This window comes from Gavialis gangeticus, unplaced genomic scaffold (genome assembly GCF_001723915.1).
Source record: "Gavialis gangeticus isolate Ggan-Ray unplaced genomic scaffold, GavGan_comp1, whole genome shotgun sequence".
NCBI classification, from domain to species: Eukaryota; Metazoa; Chordata; order Crocodylia; family Gavialidae; genus Gavialis; species Gavialis gangeticus.
This window is the reverse complement of record NW_017729003.1, coordinates 23493577-23509688: the sequence shown is the minus strand read 5'-3', so window position 1 is coordinate 23509688 and position 16112 is coordinate 23493577. Positions and strand designations below refer to the sequence as shown.

Sequence of the window (16112 nt, the reverse complement as noted above, 5' to 3'; positions counted from 1 at the left end):
TCCTTGATGATATTCTCAAAGAGTTTCCCTGGGATTGAGGTAAGACTGATGGGCCTATAGTTGCCCGGGTCCTCCCTCCTCCCTTTTTTAAAAATGGGGACCACATTGGCTATCTTCCAATAATCTGGCACCTGGCCCAAGCACCACGAGTGCTCATAAAGCTGTGCCAAGGGCCCTGCAATAACTCTGTTTTATTTCTAATAGAGAATGATCTAGAAATGCTTTGCACTTTAGTGGTAAAAGTGCTGATTAAAACAAACTGCAGCAGCTTGGTCTGAGCCTAGGAATGGAAATTAATCAGAAGATGCAACAGAAAAAATACTAGAAAATAGTGGTAGGAAGACACTACTGACATTGAATTAAAAATCAAGGAGAAGTACATAAACAAAAGTTTTTAGACTACTAACTTATATCCACAGAATTAGGCTCTGGCTGTTCATATAATTGTTGAACCTCAAGAAAAGTGTGAAAAATACTCGTCTTTAAGCAATTCTGGTGGCCAAAACTCTCTATGGCCATCTGACTACCATAAAGTTTTAAGATGATCACTAAACATAAACAATAATAGCAGTGAAAAGAATTATAAGAGAAAATTTGACCGAACCTAAGAAAACCTGAAATATTAACCTTTAGCTTAGTTGGTTAGAGCAATAACACCAAGGTCAACACCAAGGTGTTCGTTTAGTCTGTGTTTATTTAGGATGGGATTGTCTCCAATTGCCTTCCCTTTCCTCTCTTTACCTCTCATTCTCCCTGAGATCTTCCCTGAAACTTGTGGTTCCATCCCAACCTAAAAACTCATTTACTGAATGTAATGACAGCAAAAAGAAAGACTCATTTCTGCCACCAGTACTTCTGTGCAGTTTCACATTTGTGCTGGACCTTATGTTTGAGTTCAAATGCAGTGTTTAGTGTTGTCTGGAGAATTTCTAAAAGGGGAAGGCACAGAGCAGATATGAGATGTGAAGACACTGAAACTGAACCCAAACTGAAAATGTATTTTAACATTTCTGGAGAGAATGATTCCCTGCCCCCAACATCAAAGCCTTACTGGGAGATGGGGAAGGAGTCCTGGCATGGGAAATCCCAAAGACCTCAGTGGACTCATACAGCAGAACAGAGCTAAAACCTTGAGAGGTGGTCAGTGGAGAGGGAGCTAAAGCAAGGCTTCCAGGAAGGTGGTAGAAGTGTGGAAAAAAAAAAACAAAGGACAGGGAAAGAGGGCATACTTTTGCATATGTACATTAGTAATTCAATTACATTTTCATGTCCCTAAAAAAATACTGTAGCTAAGAATTGCTTGTTATTCATTTATCTGAACACATCTAGTGCCTGCAAAATGCAGTTCTAGAATTAGTGACAGCCTATGGACATATTGTCCAACCCTTATTATGTAAAATTAGGTCATTAAAATGCTGAATGGGATGCTTGCAATTGGAATGAACCCAACAGGATGCTTTCTATTGATTATAACTGAAGCAGAAACAGTCCTGGTCCCATAGAGTGCATCCCAAAAGCCCTAAATTTATACAGTCATTAAGTTAAAATAATTTATAAAAGCAGAAAGAAGAAAATAAAAAGGAATAGGCAAAAGAGAGGAGGGGAGGTTTAGCTAACATTTTTAAGGCTATGAAGTAGAGGCCTACAAGGGAGCTACTGCACATGTCAATAGTTGCTATTGAAAAGCACCTACTATTTCAAGACTGCATGAAGATGGCATGAGCTATACATCCTGTGCATCAGCCAGTGTATTACATGGTGCATTTGCAGACAAAGAGTAATCAGAAGAACAAAGGAAACCTCGTAAATAAGGATGTATGCTTTATGAATGAGGACTAACAAAAGGTCTGAGCCAAGGGTGGGCATAAAGCTGAACTTGAGGATGTTCATCTTGCCCTTGAGAAATTTTGCTGCTAATATGACATTTAGCAAAAGGTAGTTAAGTTGAACTCAAGGCTGTAGGTTGTAGCCATGTGGGTCTAAGGACATAGGCAGACAAGGTTCTTTATGTGAATCTGATATATTTTATTAGACCAACTTAAGTAGTTGGAAAAAAAATTTAAGCAAACTTTCAGGTTCAAAAACCCTTTCTCAGGCTGAGAAAGTTACAGCAGTTGGTAGAACTGCATCCAGGAAGATTACACCAACTGCTGTAACTTCCTCAGCTTGACAAAGGGTTTTTGAACCTGGAAGTTTGCTTACCTTAGTATGATCTAAGTATAACTTTAACCTAGCTTAGTCATTAACTTGGTGAGTTTAGAACATGTAAAAGCTGCAAGTTACATCTACATTTCTCTTTCAAAACATGTTATTCAAAACATGCTAGCTAGTAAATGATAACATAACACTTCTTAAAACCTAGCCTGGAAGAGGTCAAAAGGGCTACAGGCAAACCAACATGAATTATTTTAAAGCCTTTATTTTAATACAAAGTAAAAGAGCTTTTCAATCAGGCCAAGCTAGCTTGATTACGTTAACTGACTGAAGAAAGCACCTGTTTGCCCATAAAAAGGGCCTTTGAGTTTCTGAAATGTGTCTGCATTTTCAGGACTGAAAACAGGAATTCTAAAACACCGCAAAGAAAGGATGTTTTACAGCCCAACACTCAATCTTCAGTTAAAGCTAAATGATTTTTTTGCTAAAGAAATACAGCAGTGAAGATGACTTCTTTGTTCTGCTTGGAGTCAAACATTCCTCTGCAGTATTTGGAACTATGGCATTGAAGTATTTGGCTAGTGTCCAAGAACCACGAAGTGGAACTGACTAGTCAATTCTGTTTGTCCAAGCTGGTTGACATGTAGGTGGTAAACAACCCATATACATGAAAACAAAAAAAAATTTTTTAAATTCTTTCATTTTTTAGTAATCTGATGTGTTGTTAGAAATACCATGGAAAAATGTATTTCTTAAAAATGTATAATTTTTAAATTTATCTTTTTAACACAAACAGCAATTTTGGGTAGTAACAGCTATATTTTTCTCCTTTATTTCAAATAGTTATAGCTGATCTACACGTTAATTCACATATTCTGAAATATGTCAAAATCTCTGTACATTCTGCTATTACTTCCTTATAAAAGTTACAAAGGAAAAGTAAGGAGCCTCTTATAGATTGCAACACTGTATGACTTTGAAACAGATTACCATTTCTTTGAATAAGAAGTTTTCTACCATTCCGGCTTCTTTTCTTTTGTTTTGTCATTATCTATTCTGGCCATGTAATAGTGCAGTTGGTAGAATACTGGGAAAAAAATCTTAAAATGAGAGATGAAATGCTTTGCTGTGTATCCTGTTACATGATCACTTTAAATACACTGTAAACAAGATTGGATTTCATAGCTGTTTTTTCATTGTTATTGATCACTAGAATGGGATTTAAAACAGAAAACCACTGCCATCTTCTTACCAAATTTCTCCAGAGCTGTACTGGAAATGGAAAAGATGCTTCTCAAAGACACTTCATCAAAGAATTCCCAGAAAATACTTTTTTGAAGGAAAGAGGTGGGAAAGCACATTACCATATCATTCTCATCTTCTGTGTGTGTGTGTTGGGCTAACCATCCACGAAAACCCCCCTACCCATCTTACTGACTGGAAAACCAGTTTGACCTGTGGTTGATAAATGTTTTCAAGGGTCCCTCCTCCTATGGTGGGTCTCTTCCTTCCATTATTGAGCCAGAGGGAAATGGAAGCTGATTGGCCCCTGCTTTAATACCATAAAAACAATAAATATTTGTCCAGGTGTTCCAAGATTCTTGGTCTCTGTGATTACTCTGTCCTTTCTCCCCTTAGCTATAATAAAGGAACTGTGCTTTTAGGATGCCATCAATCTGACCAATTACCTGTTTCTTGGGGTGCAGAAGGAATTTTTCCCCTTTGGGATAAAAAATTAAGGGAAGCTTGGTGGTTTTTTGCCTTACTTACATGTCATGGAGGCACAGTTAAATGAACATGTGGCATTTAGACCAGAAGTGGAGTCCCTGGCGCAGCAGGAGGAGCAGGAGCTCACAGAAGCTCCTCCTGAGAAGCCCTGGTGGGCATCCCAGGAAGGAGTCGCCATATAGACAGCCTCAATCAGAGGCACTGTCCACGGTGCCACTGTGGATGGCTGAGACCTCTAGCGAAGACTGAAGCCTGGTAGAACCCAGCAGAATGGCAGATCAGCTGCAACAGACAGAGAACCAACTACAACATCCGAAGAGGGACAAGGCACCCAAGAGCAGGGTGGTATTGAGCGCGGATGCGATATAGGTGAAGAAAGAGGGCCACCAGAGATGCCTAGGAGGAAAAGCAGCATTGCTACGGTCACCAGACCTGGTAGGCTAGAGTGGGGAGAGAACCCAGAACACTATCCTCAACAATGAATGATTCCATCACGGTTGGCGGTAGGCGGGGTGTAGGGAAGGCAGAGCCCCAGGAAAAAGCCATGAAGGAAGCAACCCAAGGAGAAGCACCAGGGGAAGCGGAACCAAAACATCGTCCTCCCAAGTGAAATAAACCAATCATCAAAGATGTGGCAGGTGAGGCTCATGGTGCATCACCCTAAAATCGCCCAGCAACTGACCCTTCATCCTGAAGAAATCATGGGCAGGCTCCAGCAGAAGTCACATGCACGGCGTCCAGTAGATAGACATGGGAGATTACAGTCTAGAACAATAACTGGGGCAAAAGAGGGGATATGTTCATGTAGACATTTGCCTACCATGGAAGACAAGAGCTTAAGACTGTGATATTAATTAAAGGAAGAACTCCTATTACTTTACCTAAATGATCTTTCTTGCCTTAATTTTATTTACCCTACAAGCTTCCACTTCTCCTGAGTCTGCTTTAATGAAAAAACCACCTTTCATTTATACAGTCTTAACTCACAGGTTAAGAAAGCAAAAACACACTGAACTGAAGTTGCTGCCTTGCTGCCATTTTTGTACAACAACAGTTAACAAAATTACCTTACCTGAGACTGTGCATTGACATTGGCCACATTTGCAACCAACACTTTAACTACTTCTGTCTGCCCAGCCAGGGATGCTATGTGCAATGCTGTGTTTCCTTTCTGAAATCAGAGAGAGATGAACTGTGAAAATGTTTTACAATGCATTATAAAAATTGCACTTGATGAAAAGTTAATTAAGCCTGTCAACCATGTAACCCATTCCAAAAATATATTATTTTATCATATTAACACAATGTTTCCAGGGTCAATTATTTTAAAAGATAAAAATTGAAGACAATGTTCTAATGTCATGATTTAATGTTCTTCCTAGTAACACACAGCACATTTATTATAACGTACGAGATCTGTGTTAGACATTTCTTGAGAGCCACACTTCCATGAGAAAACGTTTAACAACTTATACTGCTACGATAATGTCTGGAAGCTGGTTGACACTCTGCTTATATAGAATTTGTTCAAACATTTGAAGAGCTAGATAGGAGCCTCTCACCTTTGTTGCTGCATCCACATTGGCACCTCGCTGTATCAGTTCTGAGACAACTTCTACATGTCCTTCTTTGGAAGCAAGATGGAGAGCGTTCAACCCATTCTATAAAAAAAATATAATGGCAAAGACTGACCCACGTTGTCAAGTGCAGTAAACAATATATCATGAGACCAAATGATTAAATGCCAGAGTAATTATCTCTGGCAAAAGCTATTTTCATATGAACATTATACCTCTTTGGCTACAGGAAATGATATGTATTAACTGGGATACAGACTTTTGCATTATTAAATATTACATATTATCACAAATCCTAATACAAAAATAGAATAGTAAGATCAAATTCAAGACTGCAGTGGTATCCCAGTTGAAGTAAATTAATAACGTATCAAAAGATTATATATTAATTACATTTTTTCTTGTACAAGAGATGTAAACAGGCCATCAGATTATGATATCAATACATTAACCAAGTAATTATTGATCTGAACAGCTAATTCCTACACAGGTGAGAGAAGCTGACAGAACATTAAATAAATAATCAAAATATTCTACAACCTGATTGCAAATGTTGATGTCCACTCCACTTTTCAAGTAGTCAAGAGCTTTTTCTAAGTTGCCAGCTCGAGCAGCCCGGAGGTAACTTGCATTTGTGTCAGACTGGGTGGATAAAAAGATAAAAAAAACTAGTCAAAAACTAGAGAAGGATACACATCTTTTTGGCACAAAAGAAACACATACATTGTTTTTAAATGTAAACAGAGCACCAAAGTATCTCAAACTGTTTAACATAAAATAGAGGCTAAATACAAGTCCTTACTTAAGCCAACTCTTATATGCATCAGTGGGGATTTTGTTCAAGTAAGGATTTAACTTCATGCATATACAAAAATGATGCAACTCTTATCAGCAGGTGGGGAAATAATCACCAAGTTGACATCTGATATCTTGGCATATTAACCAAAAAAGTGTTAGATCTTAGGGACGGAATTCTTCACAACAGAATTCTACATGAAGGATAACTCTTGTTCCCCTCAAACAGCACTGGCAGTCAATGGGCACATCTATGCAAGATGTTTACTGTGGAACTGCCTAATTAGCTCCACAGTAAATGTCTCAGCGTCTATACCTGAGCTCCTATTAGGCCACAGTAAATTAAATAACTCTGCAGCAGGTTCGTACTTGTAAATATAAGCACTATCCTGCTGCAAAGTTTTTTTACTCCACAGCAACGCACGTGTAGAGGCTGATGGGACTGGCTGGGGTTCAAAGGTGCTTCATTACAGGGGCTGCCTGCTGCCTAGCCCTGCACTGGAGCACCCTTGTGTCATAGCCAGCCCCTCTGCAGCATGTTGAGTTGGGTTGGAGCAGACCCAGGCTGGCAGGCTGACCCCCCAACACTCTTGCCAGCTGGGGCTGCTCAAACCTGGCTCAACGTGCTGCAGAGCCAGGACGCATGTTCAAACTGTGCACCCACGAGCAAATAACTCCAACACGATATGCGTTGGAGTTTATTTCTTCCACTTTATTGCATATGTAGATGTGCCCAATGTATCTATTTTGAAAACCACCTATATTCAAAACTGTTGAATTCTACATATATTCAAAATGGTTTCCAATTTTTTCCCTTAGAACACTTTTAAGTTACTGCACTTGACAAAGTTTCAACAAACTAATCAAAAGTTGTAGTGAAGCTTGTTGGAAAAAGGACAAAACAGTTCCAATCAGTAATAAGTACAAGTATAGTTGTGCCATTGTACTGCTTTAAGTAGTTTTAATACAGCTTCCTAAGCTATCTTTATGTTGAGATAATTTAGAATATAACATCAGAGACTTGTTTTTTTTACCAACAGCTTAAAATTGCTACAACAAAGTTCTTTTAGATGAGGAATAGGCCAATTCTACCATAGACTTCCTCAGGCACCATAGTAATCACACAATTTCTCCTGCCTGTTTCTCCATTGGTAGAAGAGGTATAATAATACAGCTCAGGTTCATTAGAAAGCTTAATTTCCTAATAATGTCAATGTGCTTTAAATCCTTATATGGACATCTAATGAGGCAGAAAATACAAAATGGATTTTAAGAAACCCTGGTACCAATTTTCAGTTTCTCCATTCCTTTGGATTCCTGTCTTTGTCCTCCCTATATTCTGCAATTGTTAGGGACCAACCTGGACCGGTGTACCAATCACAGCTCCTGCAAGCTGTCCCCAAGTCTAATAATTGTCATTTAAACTCATCATTATGCAGTAATGATAATGTTTAAAAAGAGGCAAAACACTAGGAAAACAGTACAAAGTCTGAAGACTGCTGTCCTTTTTACGCCAATATAGGTAAGAGGGACATTTTACTTGTACTGGAAAGATTTATGTTCCAAGGTAATATGTGTAGGTGGAAAATATGATAAAATAACAACTTTGAACTGTTTTGTGGTTTTTGAGACATTTGTATTTTGTATTACACTTGATAACTAGCATATAACTTACCCTAAACTATTTTAATAATCTTTCTTGAACAACACCTATTAAATTCTCTTACATGTACCTCATGAAGCAGCTAATCATCTCAATATACTCGGGAACAAAAAAAAATGAGTGCCTGCTACCATTTATACATTCATTTGCACTGAACTACCATCAAGATTTTAAAGATTTTCATTTGGAAAACAGCTGCAAAAAGAGAAGCAGTCAAGCAATTTCATTTAGATCATCTGAGCCATGCAATGCAGATTAATACAGAAGACAAGTCACCTTCTTAGTAGTTAGCAACAGCAGTCATCACGGTAAAAACATGTCAGTATTTTATTAGTGTTACCAAAGATATAAGGGAGGGAGGACTTAACAGTCTGGGAAGCTTTTTTGTCACAGTTTAATGGCATGTCTATTTGGCATAGTCAGCAGGTGGACAATAATTAACATCAGCTGTTTACAGCTGCTTCTGCAAGGAGGAGAGGCTTTAGAGAAGCTTGATGTGAAAAATCAGTTCCAGCCAGTTGGATTAATTCAGGCCAGGCAAGGAATGGTGTTATTTAGAAATGTTTAACAGTTCCCATTGCAAAAATTCAAACAAAAAAAATGGAGAAGGAATTGGAAAGAAGGACTATTAGTTCGTTTCTAACCCAACATTACAATATTCAGAAGGGGCAGCATGTGTCTTATCAAGGGACTCTCCTGGAAATCTCAAAAGCTAAGCCTCAAAAGTAAGCGAATGTAGAGGTCAGGTTGATTTTACAACATGGTGATGTACAAAAGAAGACAATGGGTTTGAATTCATTTAGTCCAAGCATGATTGACTTGTACACAAGAAAATTCTTTCCTGAAATAAATGCAGCAAATTTAGTATTCTCTGAAAATACAATGCCCTCCCTGGCAACTCAAAACCTGTTTAGCAGGTTTTCCTAAAACTTTCTAGAAAATTCCAGGAACCCATGGATTCCTTTCTGTAGAGTATCAGCTTCAACAGGAGGAGTGAATGGCTGTACATTACTCTTGGCTGTGGAGGCCACCCAATATCCCACAGTCCTCTTCTCTTCATTCCTTCCTTCAAAGGAGAGGAAGGAAGAGAGGGCCCTATCTCCCTGGTACTCCAGCCAGGGGTAAGCTGTCAGGGAGCCCTGTGGGGACTCTGCCCTGAAAAATTCCCTGCCCCCCCCATCTCCTGCCAATCACCTGACTGGCAGGGCAGAGGGCATTCTCATGCAGTGGGAACCCTCCTGGACCCCCTGGAGGGATGGCCCAGGGATAATGATCTTCAGCCCTCCCCTCCCCCCAACTCCTCTGGGTTGACTTGGAGTGCAGAAGGCTGGGCGGGAGGGGAGACTCACCTACAGTGACATGGCTCCCAGGGATTTGGGTTCATTACTGCTGTGAATGTCCCAAGCAATCTTCCAGTTGACCAAGAGGAATGTGGGGGGCGAGAGGCAACCGTGCTGAGATGGTAAGGTTCCCAGGCCCCAGGGTTTGAATTGAAGAGAGTGTAGCCAGCAGGGTCTATTATCTTGTAGCAGGAACCAAGACAGTTCCCATCCATGGAGAACAGCCCCCTGTCCCACCGATCAATTGACTAATGGGATAGCAGGGGCATTCCCCCCAGGCTGCATGTGAAAGAAGCAGTTTATGAATCAATGGATTTCACTAATGCTCCCTGGCAGGATAGCTTGCCAATGCAGCTCTCCAGTCAAGGTGCTGAAACTGCTGTATGTTCCAAGTCCAGGGTATTTTTCTAGCAGTAAATAACAAAAATAGGGGAAAAAAATAATAAAGAAAAAAAATAGTAAAAGATTTGACAGAAATGACTACTGACAGAAATGATCACCTATCCATAACTGTAAAATTCTCTCTTAATATGTGTGCTTCTGCATTCTTCATTAGCTGACATTTCCAAACGGTTTGAAGAGATAGCCCCATGCAAAGAGCACTCTTATGGTTTTGTTTCTTGAAGGATCTCACAAAGGTTTTCACCAACTTTAATTATTCAAATCTTAATATTCCTGTGACGTGCCCTACATTCCAGGAATCTATTATATCCATTTTTATTATTTTTATATTTTATTTCTGGCAAGGAAATGCAGAAGGAAATTAGCTCTTGGCCTTTCCTCTCTCTTATCAAATGTCAAAAAATAATAGTGTAGGATATATTTCAAAATATGATGTCCTTTATATGTTTATGCAACCACTAACTGGGACAGCATTCTGCAATGTGTTACTGAGAAGCCTTATTTTAGGCCATTTCCCATAATTATTAAAAATGCAGAGTTTTATTAATCTCCAATATTACGTTCAACTACGTGAATCTCTGCAGCACCTTGTAGCTTCTGCTACCAGTGCTTTAATGTTGGTGGGGACTACACTCATATCAAAAGTATTTAGCTATGGAAAGGCTATTTAGACAATGACTTACATTTGTAGGATTTATGAGAACAACATTTCCAGCATACTGTTTTTAGGGAAAAGGATTTCTGGATATTTAAGGAAAAAAACAACTTACTGTATTTACCCAAATCCAAGATGCATCCAAGATGTCAAATTCAAGATAATCACCCAATAATTAGATTCTATATTTGGAAAATTTATATTTTTAAAATAATTTTCCAGGTATACAATCTAATTACAAGAGAGTCACCTTAAATCTGACCATCCACACTGCTACACTGGGAAAGCGGCAGGAGCAGCAGCAAGGATGCAGGCAGCTAGAGGATACAGGCAACCCCCTTCCCCCTCCATTTCTTCTCCATGCAGCAAGGCCTGCCCCCTAAGGTGCCTGCATGCCTGCCACTGCTCTGCTCCCTCCCACCCCCACTTATGGTCAGGACAGGGCTCCAAGTCCATTTTCTTCTAGGGCATGGAGCACATGGAAGTGTGGCCCCTTCCTGGCTATGCAGCAGCATCTGCAGTTCTGGGTGTCAGAACTCTGCCACTGCTGATTGGCCAGGCAAGGGATGGTGCTTCCATGTGCCCCATGCCCCAAGAATGAAAGGAACTGGAGTCAGAGCTTTGCCTAACAGTAAGGGGCTGGGAAGGGGATAAAGGCTGCCAGGCAGAGTTGGGGGGCAAGTGGCTACTGAAGCTCTGACTCTGGCTCTGACCTGGGCCCTAGGTTTGGAGTTGGAGTTGCTGCAGCTGCCTGCTCACCTCTACCCCTCCTTGTACTCAAATCAAAGATGAGGGGATTTTTTCCTCCATGCTCAATGGGGAAAAAAAACTTTGGCTTGGATTAAAGTAAATACAGTAATAACCTTTAATAATTGGCAGTACTGTACATTTCGATGTACATTACTATAATACAGCACAGCTCTTTTTTCATTTTGGGAACAGGGGTTTGTTTTTACTTCTATATTTATTAGTAGCTATTGTGAAGGGAAACCCCAAGCAGGTTCTGTTAGTGGTGGAGCAGGATGTATTCTGGCTACAGTCCTAACATAAAGATGCTAACCATGCCTAACATTTGTTGTGGGAGGGATGGGGGGAAGGGAGCAACAATCCCCTTTTAAGGGATGAACTTAAGTTACTTCCATTTAAAAAACAAAGCCAGTCTTGCAGCAGCATGAGAAAAAAAATCTAAGAAAACTTACTGCGCTGGTATATGTTTTGATGGGAAGGGTAATCCTGTTCCAATATAACTATAGTGCCAGGTCAAATCCAAAGTGATACTTAGCTGATCTCCCAGTAGGTGTTATATCACCTGAGTCAGGGATGGAACTTTATTTTGAATCTATTAAATTATACAGGCCTGTTGAGAGCCTTTTTTTAACCACATGAAATAAAAAATCCACAGGAATTTGTGAGGAAGTTATTTATACATTTATGAAATAACTGATCTCTGTGATTCCATATTTATGCTGTATAACAGGGGTTGGCAATGTATGGCCCACAGGCTGGAGCTGGCCCATGGAGCTGGAAGGCTTTCCCAGTGCTGGGGACAGGCAGCTTCTAGCTGTGCCCTTGCTGCTGGCACATCTCCCCACCCTCCAAACTCCAGTCCAACGTGGGCTGAGTGGTTTTAGTGGCATGTCAGTGTAGGAGGTGGACTTTGCTTGTGGCTGTGCTGAATCACTGGGAGCTGCAGTCATGCCACAGCTGCTTCCCATTGCCTCCCAGCTGCAGCATGGGCATAGCTTCCAGCTGTGCTTGCATTGCACCTGGGGTTGGGAGGTGAGTGGGGAGAAGGGGATGGGGAGGTGAGTGGGGAGAAGCTGCAGCAGAGTGGACGTAGTGTGCAGATATCTCATCCTGGCATAGCTCCCTAGTGTCTGGAAGCTGTGCCCACACTGCAGCTGAAGAGTGAGAACTGGGAGATGTGGCAGGAGCACAGACAGAGCTCCCAGCAGTCTGCACCCATTGTAGGAATGGGGAATGTCCCCTGCCACTGCCACTCTGTGGAAGCCACCCAAGCCTATGTTGGACAGGAGCTGGGTTGTTCTAGCCTGCAGCTTTATAACTCTCTATGGCCTAGTAACTAAATCTAAACTGCATAAATCCTTTATTACCTTCCCCCATGGACATATGGGGCATTTATACACATACATATTTGTCCCATGATGTGCTGGAGATCCGGTGGGTTGGAGCAGACTCAATTAATCGAGTCTGCTCCGTGTGCAAGCTGATGTGCACTGCACTGCATTGCATGCAGTTGTATAAGCAGCAAAATGTGCATCAGTGCGCAGAAAATGGTGGCAGTGCGCTTTTGAACTAATACACCTTTGAGGTGTATTAGTTCAAAAGTACACCACCACCATTTTCTCAGCACTGATGTGCATTTCACCACTTATACAGCTGTATGTGCCACAGTGCTGGGCGTTTTTAAAAGCACCTGGTGCTACGGTGCAAAGATATGTACAAGTACCCATGGTTATAAGAAACCCATGAAACTTTTCTGATAAAAACCTAATAGTCCAACTGCTATTTTGTGTTCTGATTAAAATTATTCAGTTAGAGCTATTCTTTTGCAGTCACCTTAAAAGTAATCACAAAAATAAAACAAAAAACAACCACCACCAACCGCCCTCAACCCCTCCCCAAAAGAATCCATTCCTAACATCTGACAACTTGAAGGGTACATCATCCAAGCAGGGATGCTTTAAATGGCATTATATCACGTTGAAATGTCCAAGGACCAAACTCTGCCTCCCCCCACACCCCCGCAAAGAACAAACAAACAAACAAAACACACAACAATTAGCCGTTACCCAATTGCACACCTTAATCATTGTATTTTTATGTAGGTGCAACCACATATGAGTAAAAGGTCAAAATGTTAAGCTGTTGTGAACATGCTTTGGTTCATTCTGCATAACTGTGATCTATTTTCTACAAATAAATAATTACTTTGGAGGTCTGAGAGATTCTTCCTCTTGGTAACAAAAGCAGAAGCAATTAACCCTGTCATCTTTTGACAGCAATCACATTTGAATCATCCTTAATTTCAACCTGACATGTTCTTTTCACCTGGGGAGTAAATTACCAAAGACTTATAGATGGGTGTGTCAGTGTTACCTGAATCTGCATGTTGAAGAGCTAAATAATTTAATGGCATGTATTTGTAAACAAGAAAAAAATTAAGTAATTTTGAAAGTGCTTTTCTCCAGCCCGTTAGATTCAGCTTCTCAGTTCCAAAGCTCCTATCAAAATGGTAACTTACTGTTGATCACAGAAATTCTATTCTCTGTTAGGTGTCACTGCCAAATACCCCTGTAAATGCTGACTAATTATCTATTACCATCATCATCATCAATATCAGCTACATTTGGAAAACCTTTCCCTGTTTGTCTGTCTTTTGATATCCTCAGCTTAATGCTGACACTGGACTCACTGAAAGTTGCGAACAACCTGGGATAGCTCTGAGTGATAGATGGCTAAAAAAGACCTTAAGATACCAAAACTAGTCAAACTAAGAACATTTCAAAACTCACATTACAAAAGCAACTTATTACTCCTTTTATCTTTGTTAACAGGTCTGGAATGTTTTGATTGCTGTTGCACTAAATGCTGCAATCTCTTATCAGGTCAGAGAGCATTCCTTTCTAAAGCACATGCTGCTGAGGTTTCAGAAAACCATCTATTTTGAAAAGAAGGCAAATCCAGTCAAGAATATGTAAGTTATGATACACGTATTCCATCTCCTCTTTTGCTTACAGGACTGAAAGAAAAATTCTCTCCAAATCCTTAACCCAGGTTGGAAATGAAAAATAGTTTTCTATGTACTAAAGGAAAGATTTTCAGAAGTACAGTTGACAGTTAGGCCCTAACTCCCTGTGGAAATCTTTGGGATTTAATTTATTATTCTAATTCTAACTGTGCTTTATTCTAAACTCTAAATTATGCTTTTGAATATTTTCCCTAAGCTTTATGTTAGTTGCACATCATATGAGCCACCAATACCAAATAATAAATTATATCACTGAAGTTATGACACAACTATAGAAAATGAGTACTTGACAGCACTACAGGGAAAATTCACAGGTTTAAGCACCAGTCCAGGCAATATAATAAATTAAGCTACAGGCTAGGTAACTTGATTGGTCTTCATTTGCCTACACACCTGCAGCAATGAGGCAGATGGTAGGTTTCTGGGTTTAGTAATAGTCAAAGAAAATGTTTGCTGCTGTGAACATTTAGATGTATATTATATTAGCAAGATCTAAGGTAGTTCCTGGTTTCAGAATGGTAAAAAGATGTGCTTCTGGTCCGCAGATGCTAAACAATTTCCTAAATATACAATAACGCTAACTGGGAAAAGCTATATTCTGGGAATGAGAAATTAAAATGGTGTGAAGATTATCAGTATTTCAAACTTATATTACCATTTAACTGTATTATGAGAACTTGACCAGTCAGCTAATTTGGGTCATCCCTTATTCCCATTATGTTGGACCATCAAAATGAACTGGATTACTCAAGGAGTAAGGCACAATTATTCAGTGTAAATGTGAAAGAATTGGGCCTTTTGTTAGGTATTGATTCATAAACTAAATGACAAATACAATCAATTAAAATGACGAGCCAGGGAAGACAAGAAACCATAAAAATCATGTATTCCTATTTTGATGGCACTGTGCATCTAAAGCTCATTCCAAACCTCATGAAGAGTATGAGCACAGCTTCCTTAATGCTGTGATTAATATATGTAAAACTAAAACATTCCCATCATTCTCTGATCAACCACTGATCAATACAGTAAAACAAATCATTTGCTTTTGTTAGATATATTGGATTTGCTTAGAGGAGTTTTTTTTCAAGTTCATATTCACCTCAAGATAACAACTTTCTGTAATGTGTCAAAAACATACTGAGAAAACATACTGATGAGAACCTACCACACAGATAGATTACTGCAACCCATCTGTATAAGATAGTATCCATTATATGCAATAAAGTAATGATCATTGTATGCAAACCTCCTTGGCGCCAACTCTTTTAAAGTTGTGGTGAGCCACTATACTGAATACATTTCAAGTTCTTCACTCCTGCAGATGAGCTTTCCTGCACCTTTCTTTGCCATTTCCAATGATTCCTGTTTCTTTAACAGCCTTAAATGCCTAGCAAACATCTCCAAATGGGGCCCCAAACAGGTCTCCCAGAATCCCTCTGTTGCCTCCTTCTCAGCCTGTCACATATGATTAGTGTGGCTCCACCCCTCCCCGCCCCCATTTGGGAAAGCCAGACCAGGTTGCCCTATGCCTCATCTGCATGTACATTTTTTGAGGATCCCAGGACCTGTTCAAATCATGAGTGGGGGGGGCTAATTAGCACATGAATCCTTTGTGGGAAGTATTTGGAGTACACACACACACACACACACACTAATCAGTGCTGAATTGTGAGGCTACTATAGTTTGAAATGCAATTAACTCTGCTGAGGCTCAGTCCAATTAACTATATAGTAAATTCTGAGCCTTTTGGCTTTGGACTAATATCATGCATAGTTTGTACTATCTATAAGTAGGTACAACAACAATGTATTTAATGGAGTACCTGTGCTAAAACTTGCAGTAGCTTCAAAAAAAGGTGAAATGCATCAATTCTGGATGAACTCAGACTGTGAATATCTGTAGTAATTTCCCTATATATGAATAACTACAGGCATGTTTATTTCAAGGTCAGTGTTTTGAAATTTGCACCATGCTTGCATGTACTCAGGGATAGTATGGTCTGAAAGAGAGACAGAGTCCACG

The 16112-nt window shown here is 39.8% G+C and overlaps 1 protein-coding gene across 3 annotated transcripts in view; it reads right to left on the bottom strand.

The window, feature by feature from the left end:
* Positions 1–16112, bottom strand: part of ANK3 (ankyrin 3) — a 604477-nt gene that overhangs the window by 177496 nt on the left and 410869 nt on the right. For all 3 annotated transcript variants that reach the window (XM_019507910.1, XM_019507908.1, XM_019507909.1), the window contains exons 2-4: positions 6000–6101; positions 5445–5543; positions 4955–5053 (exon numbers count right to left, since the gene is read on the bottom strand). In XM_019507910.1, the coding sequence (XP_019363455.1) occupies positions 4955–5053; positions 5445–5543; positions 6000–6101 (300 nt within the window). The remainder of the gene's footprint in view (positions 1–4954; positions 5054–5444; positions 5544–5999; positions 6102–16112) is intronic.